A 21,146-nucleotide genomic window follows, 5' to 3' on the forward strand; every position below is an offset into this window, starting at 1 on the left:
GGCGTGGTGGCGCACGCCTTTAATCCCAGCACTTGGGAGGCAGAGGCAGGTGGATTTCTGAGTTCGATGCCAGCCTGGTCTACAAAGTGAGGTCCAGGACAGCCAGGGCTATACAGAGAAACCCTGTTCGGAAAAAAACAAAACAAAAAAACAAACAAACAAAAACAAAAAACAAAAAGACAACCCATAACAAAAAGTCCTTACATTTTAAAAAAATAATAATTTACTTTTTATTTTATGAGCATTGGTGTTTTGCCTGCATGTAGGTCTGTGTGAGGGTGTCAGTTCTTGGAATTTCAGTTAATTATGAACTGTCCTGTGAATGGTGGGATTGAACCTGGGTCCTCTGAAAGAGCTCTTAATTCCTGAGCCATCATTCCAGCCCCGAAAAGTCCTTAATTTTGACAGATACATTTAAAATGCATATGAAGACTGAAGTTAAGATTTGAGCATATGCCACAGCGGGGTTGCGTATAGCTTTATTCCCTGCAGTCAAGAAGCAGAGGCAGGCAAACCTCTATGTGTTCGAGGCCAGCAGTCTACAAAACAAGTCCAGGACAACCAGGACTGTTACACAGAGAAACCCTGTATGGAAAAACAAAACAAAATAAAAATGTTGATCATGTACATAGGTTACTCAACTGCTTACAACTCCGGTTTGCAGAGGGTAGACAGGAGGGGAGCCAATGCCAATTTTTTTTTTCTGGAGTCTGTGGGCAGCAGGAATACACATGGTGCACATTAAAGTAAATAATAAAAATTTTAGCAGGGCAGTGGTGGCTCACGCCTTTAATCCCAGCACTTGGGAGGCAGAGGCAGGTGGATTTCTGAGTTCAAGGCCAGCCTGGTCTACAGAGTGAGTTTCAGGACAGCCAGGACTGCACAGAGAAACCTTGTCTCGAAAAACCAAAATAAGAAGAAAAATTTTAGTGATGAGTTTTACTAAAATAAAAAATAAGCACATTTGAAAAACATGTATTGCCAGGTAAGGGTGAACTCTGGTTACAGTTTGGACTAAATAGTGAAACTCAACCCAGCTCTGACTTGAGAGTATCTCAAAAACAAATAAAAAAAAAAAAACAGATAAAAATGAAATTGGGACTGGATCAACCAACCTGATCAGTAACTTTCAGGCTACTGAGACACTGTCTTTATAAAAAAGGACTGACTGGACCAGAGGAATGACATGTGAGGTTATCCTGTGTCCTAAACACACACACACACACACACACACACACACACACACACACACACACACACAAGCCAGGGATCAATACAGCAAGCAGTTGCTCGTTGGCTCTTTCTAGGACTTCCCTCAATAATAGATCATGACCAGAAATTATAAGCCAAAGTAACCCTCTCCTCCACAAGTGTTTAATCACAGAAACAGAAAGTGAACTAGCACATGTGAGTTCGACTGCTTTCAGAAACCATAGCGGTGTGAGAATTTTAGAAATGGGCTAGAGAGATGGCTCAGTGGTTAAAAGCACTGACTGCTTTGCCAGAGGTCCTGAGTTCAATTCCCAGCAACTACATGGTGGCTTAAAACCATCTGTAATGGAATCCGATGCACTCTTCTAGTTTGTGTCATTTCCACAAAGGTAGCAGCCAGGATACAGGGAAAGAAGAGTCCGCAGCAAATCTCTCAAAGTCATGTCTTTCCCTCTCAAGGGAGACATTTTTCTCCAACTGAGCCCCACCTCCTACTTTCCACCACTTACCAATAGTGCCACCTGCTGGACACAAGTCAAACACTCAAACCTCGGAGAAACTTTACCCCACAAGTGTGTCCACATGATAGATTGAACCCAATCTTTGAGCATGCGCTACCACTGACCTATATCGAGACCCTACTGTGACCTATCACCCTTTTTCTTGAGACACATTTCCACTGTATAGCTAGACAAATCTGGAACTTGCTCACTCAGCCCAGGCTAGCCTCAAGTAAGTACCATATACATCCCATTACTGTGTATGTACTTGCCACAATACATGTGACATCAGCTCACCCCATCCACCTTTATATAGGTTTCATAGATCAAACTCAGGTGACTTGAGTGTAGTTTTAAATGACTTTTGATCTGGGGACCCAGAAGGGCTACCACTCCCCTCCCCCCGAACACACACACACTATTGCTTCCTTTTTGCTTTAACCCCCTTTAGCTCCAGGTGTCCCCCCCTGAGCTTCCCTCGAATCTTCAGATAGAGACACACAGCTTGTTACTTTACAACTTACCTTCTTGGCACAATTGCTGGGCACAGATATCTCCTGCCTGGAGAAGCATCCACTTAACCAATTATCACCATCTCTCCACCTGCCCTAAATTTAGTGACTAGTCCCACCGAGCCCCTATTAAACATCCTTGGCCACTCGCCTGTAGTGGTGATCACAGGCTCTGGCTCCCCTGAGAGTTCACATGGTTGTTCTGTCCTTTTTCCTCTAAAGCACAGCAGAAAGACACTTTCTCCTTCCCTGCATCTATCTGCCTTTTTTCCTCCTGGGACCTGGGAAGTCCACCTATACCTTCCGTCCAGCAATTGGCCCCTGGCTTTCTTTACTGACAAATCAAGAACCAATTGGGGAACAGGACTTTAGCATCAGAACCACCCCCTTCAGTGACCAAGTCTGTGTACAGTCTACAGGGTAGACTCCTGTTTGAGTGTTTGGCCCAAAGGGAGTGGCACTACTAGGAAGTGAAGCTATGCTGAAGGGTGCGTCACTGTGGGGGCAGGCTTTGAGGTCTAACTTGCTCAAGCTAGGCCTACTGTAGCATTCCTTCCGCAGCCTTCGAATCAAAATGTTGAACTCTCAGCTTCTTTACAAGCACCAGGTATGCCCACATGTGCCACCATGGTTTCTGCCATGATAATAATGGACTAAACCTCTGGACTGTAAGCCAACCTCAATGAAAATGTTGTCTTTTACAAGAGCTGCTATGGTCATGGTGTCTCTTCACAGCAATAAAATCCTAAGACATGTACCACATCTTTTTATTGACTGGCCATCTCATGGGCCTAATTAACATAGTGGAAAGTAGAATGACAGGGCTTGTCACTCAAGTCTCACAAGGACTGATAGCCAGGATATGAGTGTGACAGTAATGACACCCTGCTAAAATTGTCTTTTGAAGGGTATAATCGAGTTCACCCCTGGGTTCTTTTGTTTGTTTTTAAGACTTATTTATTTTATGTATGTGAGTACACTGTAGCTGTCTTCAGACACACCAGTAGAGGGCATCAGATCTCATTATGGATGGTTGTGAGCCACCATGTGGTTGCTGGGAATTGAACTCAGGACCTCTGGAAGAGCAGTCAGTGCTCTTAACCGTTGAGCCATCTCTCCAGCCCCATTCCTCGGTTTTGATACCAAAAACAAACTGAAGGAAAACAAACAAACAAACAAAAACCTACCTAGTGAAGCAGAATTACCTTTTCCACATCACCAAGGTGAGGAGGGGAAGGAGGTGAACATGTGACTGGAGAGCAAGTTGCCCACCTAACTGCAGATCCTTGACCCCACCCTACCCAACCCCTTTTTTGTAGACAGGGTTTCTCTGTGTAGCCCTGGCTATCCGGGAACTCATTCTGTGGACCAGGCTGGCCTTGAATTCAGATAGACCTGTCTGTGCCTCCTATCACCCAGCTGTCCCCTTGTAACGATCAATCCTCCGAGACTGTGGACCAGCCCACCACCAAGTAAAGAGCCAACCAACCAAGGCATAAGCAGGGTCACCCACAAGTAACAGGTAAAAGTACCGACTCAGTAAACTGAAGAGGCTGAGCCCCCGTGCCTCCTCTAGGTGTCTTTATTCTAGCTGGGATGTGAAATACAGGTCAGAACAACATGACACGTCAAAGCCCTTCCGTCTGCTTCAACAGGGAGGGTGCATAGTGGGTGGATGGCAGTTCCAGACCAGCTTCTCCCAACAGCCTTGTAGTCCAGGCCAACTACCGGTGGTGTGCTCTGGGCAGGGAGGGGCAGGACCATGCAGTGCATATGGTGAGAAGGGACACGGAGGACCCGTCAGTAGGGCCACGGCTGGAGTTATTCTAGTTTGGTGTCCCGCTGTTGCTTGATGAAGCTGATCAGTCCGTTAGTGGAGGAATCATGGGAGGTCACAGCAGAGCTGCCCTCCAGCTCCGGCTCAATTTTCTTGGCCAGCTGCTTCCCCAGCTCCACTCTGTCGGGGGAGGGTGGAAGAGGAGGATGAGCCAGCCACATTCTAGAGACAACCCAAAAGCACAACAGAGATTCCTCGGCAACTCACCCCCACTGGTCGAAGCTGTTGATGTCCCACATGATGCCCTGAACAAAGATCTTGTGCTCATACATGGCTGCAGAGGAAACAACAGACGGTGCCCGTTAGGGTCTCTCTCCTTCCTTCCCTTCCCCATCCAAGTGACCTCAAGCCAGCCAGCCAGCTCATCCTTCCTCTCCCCACTCACCAATCAAGGCCCCCAGAATGAAGGGTGTTAGCTTGGTAAACACAATAGAGTTGGTCGGGCGGTTTCCTTCAAAGACCTGCGGGAAACAAGAACTGTCCTCAGCGACGGGCAGACGCGCCGGAGCACTTAGCCCTAAATGGGGTGTCTATATACATCCCTCCCCTCAAGGCTCTGGGGTCTCTGCAGAAGAGGAGCTGGAAAGATTCTAAGGGCAAAGGTGGTGGATGGCTCCAAGGAGACATCGTCTTGGGGACCCAACACGACCGATGCGCTTAGACCCTCACAGACCAAATCCCACCACAGAGGAGGAAAAGTAGATATGAAGTCTATCTTCTACCTCTAAGCTAGCTGCAAATGACAGCTGCCAGGAAACAGTGACACTAGGTCTATGAACCATATTCCAGGACCAGAGTCACACCAAGGAAGAGCAGATCAACAGAAAACAGACTCCATGTTTTTATGATGTTGCTGTTATTAACTTTTTATGCTTTTTATTTTATTTTATCTATCTATCTATCTATCTATCTATCTATCTATCTATCTATCCATACATACATCTATGGTTGTTTATATATGCTTGATCTAGGAAGTGACACTATTAGGAGGTGTGGCCTTGTTGGAGTAGGTAAGTCACTGTGGGCATGGGCTTTAAGATTCTTGTCTAGCTGCCTGGGAGCCAGTCTTCTGTTTGCTTTCAGAATAAGACATAAAACCCTTATCTCCTTCCACACCATGGCTACCGGGATGCTACATGCTGCCTGCCTTGAAGATGATGATGGACTGAACCTCTGAAACTGGGTCATGGTGTCTGCTCATAGCAGTAAAACTTTAACTAAAACACTATCTGTTAATCTCATCTATCTCCTTCCTTCCTTCCTTCCTTCCTTCCTTCCTTCCTTCCTTCCTTCCTTCCTTCCTATTATTTATAGAAAGAATATAAAGTTGGGTGGGTAGGTAGACCTGGGAGGAGTTGGAGGACAAGAAAGAAGATTGCCAAAATATACTGGGCAGGGGAGAAAGTCCCCAGGCTAATTCAGGTCCCCAAGCTTTTGAAGAGGAAGACGCTCCACCCCAGAGCATGGGACATTTACTCTGGGGGAAGAGACCCTCCGACTGTGTAGGACAAACAATCATGAGCCCCTACCCTGACCCTTCAATGTCATCCCTCTAGGCCCCGCATGTCATCCTAGGGCTGAAGTTCAGGAGCAAAGCTGACCTTGTGTGGCAAGAGTTTCTCCAAGTCTTCTGGGCTCTTCCCGGCAGCCTGGAGCTCCTTCCTGGCCTCTTCAGGCAACTTCCCCTTCATCAGGGCCTCAGTCTGGGCCAAGAAGTTAGCCAGGAGGATCTGACAAGAGGGACATACAGTTACAGTAGCCAGCACCAACAGAGACCGCCCAGTCCATCTCAAGCGGTATCAGTTTCAACATGGTCCACCCACTGGATAGCGCAACTGGAGAGGGGAAGGAGGCCGCATGGGATGACATAGGAGGGTGACAGTGCTTAACTATTCAATTTTCTTTTAGGGAACAGAACCTGAGTACCCTCTGTGAAGCTACAACCTTCTCCTTTCTTAAAATTTGAGACAGGTCTTTGCTCAGTTCCTCAGGCCGCCCTCAACTGGCAGATCCTCCTTCTCGGCCTCCTGAATACCTGCGATCACAGGTGTGTGCCACCTCGCCAAGCTGCCTAGCAGCATATGAATATTCTGATACGTGATAAGGGGTCCTGCTAATGACCTTTTTTTTTTTTTTTGGTTTTTCGAGACAGGGTTTCTCTGTGTAATCCTGGCTGTCCTGGAACTCACTCTGTAGACCAGGCTGACCTCAGAAATCCACCTGCCTCTGCCTCCCAAGTGTTGGAATTACAGGCAGCGCCACTACTGCCCGGCATGACTGTCTTTTAAGACTTTAAGAGGGAGCAACATTGACCCCACTTTTCTAGTTGAATCAAGTCAACAGTGTTGTATCACAGCATAGCAGGCACGCGCCTTCCAATCCCTACACTCACAAGGCCGAGAGAAGATTACCAAGTTCAGGGCCAGCCTGAGTCGCATTATGTGACCCTGTTGCAAAACAAAAGATAAAAAGACACTCAGCCACCAATAAGGAACCAGAATGTTGGTCCTCAGAGAAGATTCTGCCAAAAACCTGAATGAACATGTATTTTCCAAGAGTCTGGTGGTAGTCTAGGCTTTAACTTGTCAAACTGACTTAGCCTAAAGTCATCTGAAATGGGAGTTTCAATTATGTCTGCCCCGTTCAGATTGGCCTGTGGGGGATTGTCATGATTGTTAATTGATACAGGAAGGCCCAGCCCACTGTGGGCAGCACCATCCCTAGGCAGGAAGTGCCAGTCTGTACAAGAAAACTAGCACGAGCCTGAGAACAAGCCAGCGACCAGCATTCACCCATGGTCTCTGCTTCAAGTTCTTGCCCTGCCTTCCCCCAGCCATGGACTGTGACCTGTAAATCCCAGGGCTGCGCATGCTTAGAGTCCTCAGAGTAGCAGAGATGGAACTGACTCAGGCCAACACCTTGAGTTTGGCCTATGACTTTTATGAGATAGGAGCCTAGCTAGGCTTCTAACTTTGGGAACTGAGATAACAGACTGTGTGTTTCAAGGCAGTAAACTTGTGGTCATCTGCTGTGGCAGTGAAAGAATGAGTCTAACTGCTGAGCCAGGCAGCTGCAGGAGGGCTGCCCCACAATCCTGAAAAGCACAACAATAGTCCAGCCAGGCTTTTTACCTTGTGATGCAGACCTTTCCGTATGGGGTGCTGGGTCTGGACAGGGATGAGAAAGTCACAGGGTATCATCTTCGTGCCTGTTAAGCGCAAGGGGACAATAGTCATCCATACAATCCTAAGTCCATGGGAGCTACCCAAGCAGCCTATAGAAGCCACTACCCTAAGCGGGAGGGCCCTGCTGTCCCATCCTCAGCTTACCAGGCATCACGCCCACTTGCCCAGAGCAGACGGGCCCTACCTTGGTGGATGAGCTGGTAGAATGCGTGTTGACCATTGGTCCCTGGCTCCCCCCACACGATGGGGCCTGTCTGGTGGTCCACGCGGGCCCCGGACTTGGTGATGTACTTTCCGTTGGACTCCATGTCACCCTGGAATGAGGACAGAAACTCAATCCTCTACCTGTATGATTTGCCTGTCACAAATGCCCTGGATCCTTCCTGGGGTGCCTGAATCAGCTTTATGTGGGGAATCCTGTAGATGTGGGTTCTCAGGCTCCCAAGCTTTCTGCTTAAGACTACTGTAAGGACCACGCGCAGGACAAGGTGGGTCTGGAGGCAGGAGGAGGATCTCTTTATTTGTTCTTCCTATAGGTGGCCTAAGGACACCCAGGAAGACGGCCTACTGCTCTCTTGACCAGAAGACCTTTCAAAATCATGCAAATTGATAAGTCAAAACTTGATCACTCTTAGAACAACTATGAAGATGCCTGGAAGATTGTTGCAGGATATCTGATCACACTGTGAACCCCAAGATTGTGAAATTTACTGAAAAAAACACGTTTCTAGTGGTGGTGTGGCTCAGCCCTTGGCACACACCTTTAATCTCAAACAATGAAGGTAAAGTTAGTTTGTAGAAGGAAGCACCCATGTTTGAAAGTGATGTCTAATTGAGTGGCAGGCAAAGTGACCAATCCGAGAAAGATTTGACAGAGTAGGATACGCCCAACTCTCATGAGAGGAGAGAGGAAAGGAAAGCTACTTGGGAGCAGTGCAGAAAAAAGAAGGCCGTTGTTTTAACGGGAGAGTTTTACAGACACAGGTTACAGAGAGAGGACAAGGTGGACACAGGTGAAGACAGAACAAGCCAAAGACTGAGAAGCCAGAAGACTTCTTAGAACAGACTGCTAGAGTTAGCATGAAGCCAACCAGAGCCGTTCAATAAGAACTAAGCGAGGCTGGACTGAAGCAGTCAGCTGTGAGAGGAGTTTGAACCACATCAGCTGATTTGAATCAGCAGCTAGAGCTCAGAAAACACTAGGAAGGGGTGAGCTTATTCAACAGTAAGTCTCAGAGGCTGGAAACATTCTAGGCCTAGTTAAGACTGTACGGAGGCTAGAAGCTTCCAGGACTAGGCCTAGGTTAGCAGCTGGAGGCAGTCAGCCTCGGACACAATTACTCAGCCGAGTAAGGCACATTTACAGGAGATGGCTCGGTAGATAAAGAGTGCTTCCTGCTCTTCCAAAGGACCCAATTTCAACTCTTGGCACACACACCAGGCAGCTCACAGCCACCTGGAGTGCCAGTTCTAAGGTTCCATCGAGCTCCTCTGCTTCAAGGGCACCTTGCACCCGTGTGGCATTCACTCATATGGACACATACAAATACACATTCAAGGAAAAGGAGAGGGGAGACTAAGCAGGTAGGTCTGCTCAGACCAAACAATAGGGCTGGACACAGGGTCAGGGGCCCCAAAGGGTGCTAATTTTTGTTGCATGTGCTTACAAATAGGGAGAGGTAAACTCTCTGGTCACCGAGCATGTCCATCCTGGTGAACAAAGTACACCTGGGCCACAGTATAAGTCCCGAGTCCCAGCTCACATCACCACCCAAGAACAGCAATGACAGGAGAGAGCCAAAGAGGAAGACACACAGGGCACCTCTCACAGACAGAGGTGAAATCCAGCTGGCAGCATGGATGGAGTAGGACTTGGTTAACAAGATGTTCCAGGAACCCAGCCGCAGGGATGAACTACGGCCACACCCAAGCACAAGGCGGGGCACTGGACCTGCCACTAGACCTCCCAAAGCATGGCCCGGCGGTACCTGCTGGAAATAGGCAGCAAAGCGGTGCATGTACTGGTCATAGGGCAGCAAGGCGTGGGTCTCACAGCCGTAGCAGTTGATGTACCAGATGCCCAGCAGAGCCAGCAGGACGGGGGCATTCTTCTCCAGGGGCGTCTTGAGGAAGTGCTGGTCCTAAAAGAACGGCAAGGTGAGTGGGGGCTGAGCAGCTGGCAGGGAGAGGGAGGACAGGGCAGGACCCATACATGTCTCAGGCCACACAGCACTCACCATCCAGTGAGCCCCGGACAGCAGCTGCTCGAAGTGGTCAAAACCTGTGACACAAAAGCAGCATCAGTAAAGGTGCCCCTCGCAGGCAAAAAAAAGAAGAAGTGCCACCTCCGTGTCCTCCCGGAAGTTGGTTAGTTTCTTCTGGAACCAGAAAAGTGGGACCCGGGAGGAGGGGCCCCAAGGAAAGCCTCTCTCTTCAGAGCTGGCCCTGAGCATAATATCAACCCTACAGTTCTCTCTCCCAGTACTAAAAGATAAATGTTTGTAGGCAGAAGCAGAGAGGCAGGGAGCCTGTGGGCTAAGCAAGGTATTCATGGATATGACATCAACCTCACGCTGCAATACTGCCTCCTGCAGGAGACACAGGGACACTCACCTACATGCAGAGCAATGGAAAGTCCAATGGCTGACCACAGCGAATAGCGGCCACCTACCCACTAGGAGAGAAGGAAAGGGCATTGAAGGTGGGCAGGCACACCCTACCCCCTCCCCCTCCTGCCAAGCCTGTCCCTGGAAAGCCACTCTTCCACGGGTACAGCTTGTAGGGCTTGACGCAACCCAACTCTTCCTAGGAAGTCGGCAGCCCAGTGCCAGTGACCCTCCACATGGGACGGATCAAAGCCATAGCCGTAGAGTAGAGATGTTACCATGGTTGGCTTTTTCCTCCTGGCAGACCAAGGCCTCAAACCTCTGTCATCTGTCAGCTCCTGTCTCCTCAGCACTGGCAGACAGACAGCTTTGCCTTCTCAGTGTTGACAGAGCCAGGGCTTCATACCTGCTTCAGCTGCCTCAGCATGACCTGTGGTAGTTCCTACTTCCTCAGTGCTGACAAAAAGAGTTCCCAATCTGTGCTAAACCTTTTTCTTCAGATGCCGACCTACATAGACCTTCATACCTGTTCACAATCCCATCTCCTTAGATGAAGGCAGACCAAGCCCTCATACCTGTGCATGACACATACCTCAGACCCAACTTAAGAGCTTCATACCTGTGCCTACCTTATCGCCTCAGACACCGATGGTAAATTTCGTACCTCATACCTGTGCCGTGCCTCATCTCCTCAGATACTGGCAGACCAAGCACTCAGACCTCTACTGAACTTACCTTTGAAACACTGAGAGGCCGAGGACCTATCCCCTCAGATACTGACAGATCCAGAGCCTCATACCTGTGTCTCCCCTGTCTCCTCAGACACTGACAGACCCAGAGCCTTGTACCTGTGCCTACCCTGTGTCCTTGATCAAGGGCAGACTCACTAATTCATACCTATATCTAACCTGTCTTCTAAGTTACTGACAGACCCAGAACTTCACTCTCAGACTTACCCTGTCTCTTTGGTCACTGACAGACCCAAAACCTCACACCTGCACTTACCATCTCCTCAGAAACTGACAGACCAGAGCTCATACCTTCACCTACCCTGTCTCCTCATAAACCGACAGATCCAGAACCCCGGGCCTGTACCTACCATTGTCTTCTTGGTCATTGATACACCCAGATTTGTGACCACTCTGCCTCATTGGTCCAGATTAGACACAGAGACTAATACTTTACCTACCAAGTCGCCTCATATACTGACAGACTCAGAGCCTCAGACCTGCACCCATTCTGTCTCCTTAGCTACTGACAGATCCATAGCTTTGTGCCTATGCTTACCCTGTCTCCTCAGCCTCTGACAGACCCAGAGCCTCCTACCCATGTCTACCCTGGATCTGAATAAACACTGTCATCCAGAGAAGCACTCCACAGTGGCATATACAAGAGTCCTGTGGCAGGAGTAACCTTTTACAACAGAGATTAAAAATTCACAGGAAACAACAGGAGCAACTTCGTTTCTCAAGTCTCTCAGGCTGACACAGGACTACAATGCCGCTAGCTGTAAAGGAGAGGTGCTAGACCACATATCCGTTAGCTGTTTGCATGTATCTTCTGGAGGCCTGAGGTGACTGGCTTTGAGGAAGCACAGCACAGTGTGTAATGTGAAGGAGGGTGAGAAGGACGAAGCTGAGAGACCAGGTTGGAGAACTGCTGTCCGAGAGCCAGGCACAAATGAAAACAGAGAAAGATGTCCCAAGATGATGACATCCTGGTCTGGGGGGGGGGTGAAGAGAGCTAACACAGGAAGTTCACACAGGCGGAACTGAAAGAATGAGGAAGGTGGCCCAAGGTCCCTCTGGACAATAATGAACTGCAGACTCATCTGTAAGGATCCAGGGTTAAGAAGAGCTCTGCTACAGCAACCATCTCACAAGCCTCATTAGGTGTGACATGATCTTCCCTAATCGACTTAGTTTTAGAACGGGAATCGAATGGTTGGCAGCCCTGACTGACAAGTCTAGCTTCTGACCTTGGCTGAGAGGAGCAAGGTCAGATTTCATCTAGCTAGCAATTCCAGGCAGGGTCTGACCCAAGCCTCTGGGCCCTCGAATTGTACCATGTGCATCCCTAGGATGGCTCAGACTATGAACCAAAGAGAAAGGAAGGCCAAATACCACATACTAGTGACTACAGACTAGGGGGCTGCAGATCCCCAGGTCTCTGCAACAGGCCTGAGCCTTGCCTGATGAGGACAGGTAGTGGACAGGCTTAGGGAACACCACCTCCTCTATCCAACCTCCAGACTGACCCAGACACACATATTGCTATATCAGGTTGTTTTGCCTGCTTGCTTGCTTGCTTGCTTCCTTCCTTCTCTCTGTTTTATGTCAAGGTCTCACTGTGTAGCCCAGGCAGGCTTCCCACTGTGGTTCTTTCTCTTACACTATGACGTCTGACCAACCCCTCAGGTCTGCCCAGCCATAAACATATTCCTGGGCTAGGCTGCACACACATTTCACCTAACAAGGGTAGGGTACATTTATATCTGAGCCCAGGTGATAAGGACACCTCTTCTTGGATCCAAAGATGGACAGGGAAGACTGGGCAAACACTAGCATGGATCAATTACAACAGCTTCACCTGGGAGGCCTGGCTCCACCTACCTGTATCCAGCTCCAAGGATACAGCCAGTGCCGCTACCCAATCTTGACACTCTACCTAAGGCAACAGTCGCAGGTCCATCTCCCTAAGAGCAATTTGAGACTCCTTAACCTTTATGGGGACCCAGCTCTATGTACTTCCTTGTGACTCCAGCAGTCTCCAACGAGTCGGCAGAGCTTCTCCAACCTCACATATCAAACCAGTACCACCAACCTTGGCTCAAGCACAGCACCAGCACTGAGCCTGGACTTCACCACTTAAGAGCGCCATCCCAACATATGCAATCCATAGGACCCACCTGAGGTGTGCTTCTACTGAGGTGAGACTTACTCAGCCACACTTGAGCCTTACCTCAAAGACCCAGGCCGGCACACCCCAGCCAGAACCAAGCTCCACGGACTGAATAATCCCAGGTGTATACCTCTAGCTCCCAAGTCCTTGCTTAGAGGGCTCTATCTATCTATCTATCTATATATATACACGTATAGATTAGGGTTTGAAAATAGGCTGTCAAGGTCCACAGTACTTGTTTATTTTATGAAACTGTGCTCTATGTGTCTGATTTAAGAGGTCACTCCAACCCACATGAGCTTAGCCATGACTCCTCCAGCTTCTCCACAAAGACCCAGGTACACGCTACCTTTGCCCAAATCCTGTTACCAACTCAACCCTATCTATAAACGTTCAACTTGAACTCCTCCTCAAGACTACATCTGTCAGAACAGCTGTGACTACTTACATAGGCAATGCTGGGCCAGCCTGCTCACCTGTGCTCCATGATGGCACCTTCTGATGTTGCACTTAGTGGGACAAACGTCCTTCCTCTTAGTTTGACCTTGGCTCTCCTACCCTCACCTCCCAGGCCAGATCTGTCTGCCTATGTTTGATCTTAGCTCAATCCACATCTGGAAGGCCAGGTCCACCCATCTGTGCTGGACCCTTGGGTCCTCAGACCACATCTGGCCAGCTCCACCTACCAGTATTTGAGCCTGTCTCTCCAGAGCATACCTGGCAGGTAACCTTACCTCAGCATGGCCCTGGCTTCTCAAACCACCTTGACTTTGACCACACTTCTTCAGGCTCCACCGCCACCAAGACTTAGGTGTAACTCCTACCTTTGACTGAATCCATCACCTACCTGTGATCAACTCCTCAGGCCTCAGTGGTCTACACCTGGCAGATCAACTGTCAGCCACTGACGCTGGCCCTCCATAGCACATCTGATAAGCCAGTGCCACCTACCAGCACTCACCTCTAATCCTCACAGTTCAAACCTGTACCCGACAGGTTGAGTGTGGCACCACACACCTGTAATTGCAGCACCTGGGAGGACGCAGAGGCAGGTGGATCTCTGAGTTCGAAGCTAGCCTGGTCTACAGAGCGAGTTCTAGGAGCGCAGTTCTGCCTACTGATTCACTCTGCACCTGGCTCCTCTGCACGTCCTTGGTGAACCAGGGCTATTAACCCTGGCTCTTCAGACCATACCGAGAAGGCCAGAAAAACGGGCCTCAGACCACACACCAGATGGGCTGGCTCTGCTTTATCTGTATGTGATCCTGGGCCTTGAGTTCTTCACGTCTACCTGACCCTGAATGTGCACACTCCGTCCATCCGACAGGCCAGCTCCATCTAGCTGACCTAATGCATGCACTTTCTTCCCCGGGTTGACTTCATGTCTCACCAGCACAGGCAGTTTTGTGAACTCGGGCCTCCATGGATCCTCACCTGCTAATCTCACTCCAGACTGACATAGCCAAAATAAATAAATAAATAAAAATCCAACCTCATGCCAGGCAAAGGTTCCACAAGCCTTACCCAAGAAACTGACCTCCACGTTCCCGTACCTGGCCACACTTCAACTTTACCAGATGAAATTTCACACACTGGGCATGACCATACCTGCAATCCAGAGACGCCCACTCACTCCACACCTCAAGCCCCTAGCTCTCTCAGACGTTTGCTCCACTCACCTTCATTCCCTCGCACAGCACCTCAAAGACCAACTCTGTCTCTGAGGCCTCACCTGACAGACTGATTCTGTCTTCTTTGCTCAGCCAGACTGATCTGAGAGAGGCCTCTCACATCGACCAATCTCTCTACTGGCTGCACAGACGATGTTACCTGACAAATTCTCACTGTACTTAGCCAAGTCCGGCAGACTTAGGGTTCGAGGCTGGGTCTGATCTCAGCAGCCTCTTCTGTGCCTTCCCTAGGAGGACAGCTGTACTGTACACACCTGTAAGGACCTGACTCCATTGCTTTCTGGACAGATGCCGCTCTCCATCCCTTGACTCCCACCAGGTCTGAGACCCCCAAGTCAACTAGCTGTGCGCTACCAGAACTGTTCAGGAGTCACTCGACCACTCGCTTTTGGCCTGATTTCAATCATGGCACTTCAGTCCCTATCTGTGAGACTCCGCTCCAGTCCCCCCGCCCCCCTCGCATTTCCTGTGATGCTGGGGGCTGACCAAGCCAGGGAGCTCCATCTCCCACCCCTGCACCTTCTGCATTCCATGTTCTACTTACACGAGCCTAACCTGGCTCCTCTGGTTTCAGGGGAGACCCAGCCACTCACTTTTGCCCGATCCCGGCTCCAGAGACCTCAGCCATGACACATCAGGGCAGACTCCACCACGTGCCTGAACAAATGCTACTTGCCAAATCTGTTTCCTGCTTCCGGAGTGTGACTCAGGCCTTAGCTATCATCATATTCTCTCTGAAGACCATGGTCTCTCGACCTTTATGTTTCATGAACCTCTCGAACTGCACCCTAATGACATAGTTACCCAAGTGTCCCTGCCTGTGTTTGATCGATCCACCTGCCCCAGGCCTCGCCTTTTAATAACCTGTCTACTCCTGCCCTCCTCACAACCCCACCCTTGACACACCTGATGACAGAAAACAGCCTGGGACACCTTGGAAGATCTGGCAAGGCCGTTGAGGCCTGGGGTCACCTCATCTGAGCAATCAGCTCACTACTAGCCTGTCCTCCCTCTGCAGAAGCTACCAGAGACCATAGCATGGGCATATTTGAGATCACTCAGCCTCTTCCTACGTGGCTGGGCCATGCATCTCCACATGCCCTTCAGATCTCAACTGCTTGAACTATTCATTTTGTTGTTGTTTAGAAATAAGATCTTGCTACATTGCTCTGGCTGGCGCAGAACCCAATAGATAGCCCAGGGTAGCCTTGAACTTGTGATCCTAATGTCTCAAGCACCTGAGATTACAGGGATACATATCTAGCTAACGTCAATAGCTGGACTCTCCTGATCCCACCAGTACCTATCCTCACTCTTTTTCAGACCCAATTCTAGCTCTTGTGACTTCTGCCATGACCCCCATCCCCACACACACCTCAGAGACTCCATCATCCGAGGAAAGAAAACTTGTGAATGTCAGTCTCATTCTGGCCCTGAGAGACTCTAAGCTCAGAAGCACACCTGTGCTGGGTCCACAAGCCAGACACACCAGGCCATGTCAAGTCAGACTGCAGCACTCACACAGACCTTACTGCACTGGCCTTGAGGACTTCAGGCTGTGCTGCACTCCTCTGCCTGCCATCTGTCTCACCCAAGAGACTAACTGCAGAAGCCAGGCCTGCTCCTGAGCTCCACGCATCATCACCCTCATTCAGCGGCGCCCACCCACACCCCTTCTCAGGCTGTTCCGTGTGGCCTGACCCTCGAGGTCTCCACTACCAGCCCTGCCAGCCCTGCCAGCCCTGCCCTCCTTTTCTCTGCACCTAAACATCACTCTTTGACCCTGCCTGCAAGACACAAGTTTCCGTCACATCGCATCAGTTTTCTGTACACTGGGCAGTTACCATGGACGTCCCATTCTGTTGGGCTCCCAGGCTAGCAGCAGGTACCTGTTCCTCCCCTACCACCATGTGCTCAGATGCCAACGCCTAGGGAGGAAGGGGAAAGGCCTCGCCTGCTTTACCCGGCAGGGAACATTTGTCAGAAACCACAGTTTCCCAACAGGAGTTCCTCATCTAAGCCACAGGATGTGTGCCAAGGACGGCAGCACCTGCAAGGAAGTTAACTGACACACAGCAGATGGCATACAACAGTGGGGCAGCATTCTCTCCCACAGATTAGATCCACTGTGGCGGTGCATGCCTGTAACCTAAGCACTTGGGAGGCCAAGGCAAAAGGATCACAAGTTCAAGACCAGCCTGAGCTACCTTGTGAGCTATCCGTTAGCTTGGGCTACACAGAGTCCCTTGCCTCAAAACTCCTTTAAAAGGGGGCGGGGAGCAGCTCAGTGGTCGAGTGCTTGTTTAGTGTGTGCAGATCCTAGGCACTAAAAGAAAACTATTACTTATCTATCTAATTTAAAGAAAGGGGTTTTTTTAAAGAACTTTCAAAGCAAGGTTACCCATTGGTTGATGATGCCAACAGGAAAAGAGCCTCCAGTCCAAAGGCTGGTGGGAAAATGCCCCACCTTCTCGGGTATACCCCAGATGTATCAGAGAACATGCCTCTTCCCAGCCACAGCCACTACACTCTCAGGACACTCGCCACACTCACACAGTAGCCCTGCACTCTAAGTCCTCACAGCCCTTCCTCACAGGTCTGAGGGCTCAGGCCAGTGGCAAGGCGGGTTCCTGTCTCAAGTCCCCCAGGAATGTCGCCTACAGCGTGACCTGCATGCACATTTGCCATCTGAAGTGGGGCTTGCTGTGCAAGCTGCCCAGCCTCCAGGTCTACTGCCTCCTCCCTGCCCCACTCCAGCTGTTCCTGCAGCCTACCAGGCCCAGGGCCTGCCTTACCCTGCCCTTTGGCCTTTATAGACCGTGGCTGCAGCCTGGAGAAAGGTCACGACTGAGAATAACTCACCTCGGCTAATCGAGAGGGCAGCAGTGGCTCTGGTTACCTCACAGTGGGCACAGCTGGAAGGCACCCAAAGGAGTATCGCTTCTCCTCGTAAACTAGGAACTTGTCCAAAGACCAAGCCTCCCTAAGGGCCTCTCTGCCTTTCCCAAAGGGAGACGGACATGCATGCAGCAAGCACTCAATAAATGCTGACCTGACCTGTTGGCTCAGCGGCCAAGACTCGGCAAAGGACACACCAAGCACACAGCACAAGGTGCCCGTACTTACATCCCAGAACTCGAACATGTTTTGAGGGTCAATTCCAAACTCTTTCACTTTGGCCTGGAATAGACAAAGGAAGAGAGATGAGGGGCTATCTGTTGAAGAGACAGGAAGAGGAGCTGCAAGGGGGGAGGAATGACAAGCTCCAGGGACCTTTCACCTTCCTTCCAACCCCAGGGAAGCAGGCTGAGCCAAGGGCAACACCCAAGACGGCTCACTGTCCACCAAGCCACCTCCCCTCCGACACACCAGGGGTCCTGAGCCTACAGAAACTCCTTCTGGTGTGTAAGAACCAGAGATGTAGACCAACCCCCATACCATGTCCTCAACATCTGGCACTCAAACCCAGAGGCCATTCCCTGGGCCAGGCAACTAAGCCTGGACCACTGCTTAGCCTCCCTTCTGAAGATGAGGCCACCTGAGAGATCCCTAAGGAGACAGCCTTGTTCTCAGGGTCTAGGCTGTGGGCAGGCTAAGCCAGACACCCCATACCTATCCTCACTGGAGATATCCACTGAGAACATGAGCTCTGCTGGCACAAGGCAGAAAAGGCACAGATTAGCAGCCTGAGACATCTAACAGGACCCCACCCTTTTGGAGGTTGAAGTGGGAAGAAGGGGAGGCAAAGGGTGGTCGGAAGGACCGAGGTGTGTTCATCGGTCCCAGCTATGTGTTGCACTGCACTGCCACATGGCTGTGTTCCAGTCCACAGGGGCTGTGCTTCCAAGAGCAGCCCTCACTCTGACTCGCTGAGCCTCCTCGATGAGTGCCGCCCACCTCACACAGGCTCAAGGCCAGGCCAACTGTGAGATGGCAGACATGATGGGCTCTAATCCCATTATCCTGACCTCACACAGTCCTTCTAGAGGAAATCTGGGAGTGTGGAGGGATGACACAGCAGGAAAGAGCGTTCATTCCCTGTCCTTGCATTAGACCTGAGTTGAGCTCCTTGCACAGACACCAAGCAGCTCATAACCAATTGTAACTCCAGTTCCAGGGGATCCCATGCCCTCTTCTGGCCTCTGAGGGCATCCGTACTCATGCACACCCATACCTACCCACCCAACCCCATAAAATTAAAATAAATAATTACAAGAAAAAACTCGCAGGGCAGTGATAGCACAGGCCTTTAATCTCAGCACTTGGGAGGCAAAGGCAGGAGGATTTCTGAGTTCGAGGCCAGCCTGGTCTACAGAGTGAGTTCCAGGACAGCCAGGGCTATACAGAGAAACCCTATCTCGAAAAACAACAACAACAACAACAAAAAAAAAAAAAAAAAAAAAAAAAAAAAAAAAAAAAAAAAAGGAAAGAAAAAGTTGTGGCAGGCTATGTAGCAAATATCTTAATCCCAGCACTCAGGAGGCAAATGTGAGTGGATCTCTGTAAGTTTGAGGCCATCCAAGATAGCCAGATCTATACAGTCAGTCTCTGTCAAAAAAAAGCTCTCTTATCTAGGGCTAGGTAGATGGCTCACAGTAAAGGCACCTGCTGTAGAAGCCTAGCGATCAGAGTTTGATCCCAGGAAGCCACATAACAGAAGCAGGAGAGAATCATAAAGTTGTCCTCTGACCTCCACTGGTGTGTGTGTGCCCACAGATATCATGGGCACACACCTGCAAAATCATAAACGATTAATTCAAAAGAAGTTACACCGAGGACTGGAAAGCTGGCTCAGTGGTTAAGAGCACTTGTTTGTTCTTAGAGAGGACCCAGGTTCAATTCCCAGTAGGATGGTTTACAACCATCCCTACCTCCTGCCCCAGAGGACCTAATGCTTTCTTCTGATCTCTGTGGGCACCTGATATGCATGTGGTATATAGTTATATATGCAAACATACACATTGAATAGAATAAATAAATTAAAAAAAAAAAAGTGAATGCTGGTGGTGTACGCCTTTATTCCCAGCAGGCAGAGGCAGAGGCAAGTGGATTTCTGTGAGTTTAAGGCCAGCAGTCTACAGAGAAGTTCCAGGACAGCCAGAGCTATACAGAAAAAAAAAATCTCCAAAATAACAACAAAAAAGCACATTCATTTACCAGACCTAACAGCTCTAGGGAGGAACAAGATTTCTGCACATCCTATGTGGGCAGGATGCCAGAGGCCAGGAGGGGTGGGGCCTGGGAGATGGGTGGGGACATTATCCCACTGACTGCCTGTCCTTCCTCAGGATTAGAGACTGAATGGAGTCGGCAGGAAAGGCGCTCACTGAGCCTTCTAAACCAGCACCCCAGCCATGATGCTACCCCGAAGCAGACCACTGAGCTTGGTGGATTCTGAGAGACTGAGGTTTTCCCATGGCCCAGGCTTTCCCATGAGGGCATGCAGGACTAGCACTTACCGTGTTCGTAGACAGGGCGACAAAGTGCTTTGCAACTGCAGATGGCTACAAGAAACAGAAGCAGATTATACCAAACCCATCCCAGAGGAGCCACTAAGGGTGGGGATGCCCCACCACTGGAGAAAACCAGATTCTATACAGGACTAACTATTCTCTCTTTGGCCCTGAGGCTGTTAGAGGAACCCACAAAAGGTCAAGGTCGAGAGGGCAGGAAGATGGTGGCACAGGACTATAATCCTAACACTCAACAGACTGGAGCTGGAGCATTGCCATGAGTCCAAGACCTGCCTGGACTACATAGCAAGACCCTGCCCTGCCACAAACCAAGAAAAAAAAAAAAAAGGTGTATAAGGGCCACAGACAAGCCTGCCCATCCCCCCCTCAAAAGCACACAGGGCCAAGGAGTAAAATGAGTCCCAGTGTAAATGGGTGTGGTTGCTGGGAGCAAAGAGGATTCCAAAGGCCAGGGACTTAAAGAAAGGATCCTCAGTCATAACATGGAAACTATTAAAGGGGATAAAGAAAGGCTCCTTAGACATTTAGAGCAGGTTTGGTGAATGCCAAAGCTCTGAAAGCTCTCCTCCCCTTCATACCTCAGCAGAAAGGGCTATGGGGTGGGGGGGAGGAGAGGAACATGGGACATGCACCACACCTCCCACCAAGCTCCGTCTGTGGGAGAGCTGAGAACACACCCCACCACCACCACCTCCTCCTCCAGGAGACCCCAACTACTCACGTCCTTGGCCGCTTCGAGAAACCACTCCTTTGCTGTCTCTGCATTGGTGATGGTCTCCTGGGTGGTGAAGGTCTGTAAGGGAACATGGGGCAGTCAGCCCAGTCCAGGGTGGGCAGCAGAGGGTACACTGGCTGCTGGCTAGCATATCAGCAACACCTACTACAGGCACCTACAAGCACGTGCACATGTCACAGCGGCGCGTCCGGCAGCAACCTACCATCACACCCAGGCGTGGAAGGACCCCCTGAAACTCCCAGGCCTCTCCCAGAGGGGGCTGAGCTACGCTGAGCTTGCTTTACTCCAGCCTAGGCGGGACCTCACAATGCATATGGAAATCCTATTTTTCAAGTTTATTACATTTATTCAGTGTGTGTGTGTGTGTATGTGTGTGTGTGTGCACGCGCGCATATAAGAGTGCCACAGCACATGTGGTGGAGGTGAGGAGACAACTTTTTGGGAATAATTCTCTCCCACCAGGTGGGACCCAGGATCAAAGCCCAGGTCATC

The 21,146-nt window shown here is 50.0% G+C and overlaps 1 protein-coding gene across 1 annotated transcript in view; it reads right to left on the reverse strand.

Annotated features, from left to right (window-relative positions):
* Positions 1-3,760: 3,760 nt before the first annotated feature.
* Gpi (glucose-6-phosphate isomerase) overlaps positions 3,761-21,146 on the reverse strand; it is a 29,317-nt gene continuing 11,931 nt past the window's right edge. Inside the window, exons 7-18 of the mRNA XM_021166797.1 lie at positions 20,640-20,711; positions 19,904-19,948; positions 17,571-17,624; positions 9,860-9,920; positions 9,484-9,527; positions 9,235-9,387; positions 7,431-7,560; positions 7,193-7,269; positions 5,663-5,791; positions 4,447-4,522; positions 4,269-4,335; positions 3,761-4,181 (exon numbers count right to left, since the gene is read on the reverse strand). Of these exons, the coding sequence (XP_021022456.1) occupies positions 4,046-4,181; positions 4,269-4,335; positions 4,447-4,522; positions 5,663-5,791; positions 7,193-7,269; positions 7,431-7,560; positions 9,235-9,387; positions 9,484-9,527; positions 9,860-9,920; positions 17,571-17,624; positions 19,904-19,948; positions 20,640-20,711 (1,044 nt within the window). The 3' untranslated portion in view covers positions 3,761-4,045. The remainder of the gene's footprint in view (positions 4,182-4,268; positions 4,336-4,446; positions 4,523-5,662; positions 5,792-7,192; positions 7,270-7,430; positions 7,561-9,234; positions 9,388-9,483; positions 9,528-9,859; positions 9,921-17,570; positions 17,625-19,903; positions 19,949-20,639; positions 20,712-21,146) is intronic.

Source organism: Mus caroli, chromosome 7 (genome assembly GCF_900094665.2).
Source record: "Mus caroli chromosome 7, CAROLI_EIJ_v1.1, whole genome shotgun sequence".
In the NCBI taxonomy this organism is placed as follows: Eukaryota; Metazoa; Chordata; class Mammalia; order Rodentia; family Muridae; genus Mus; species Mus caroli.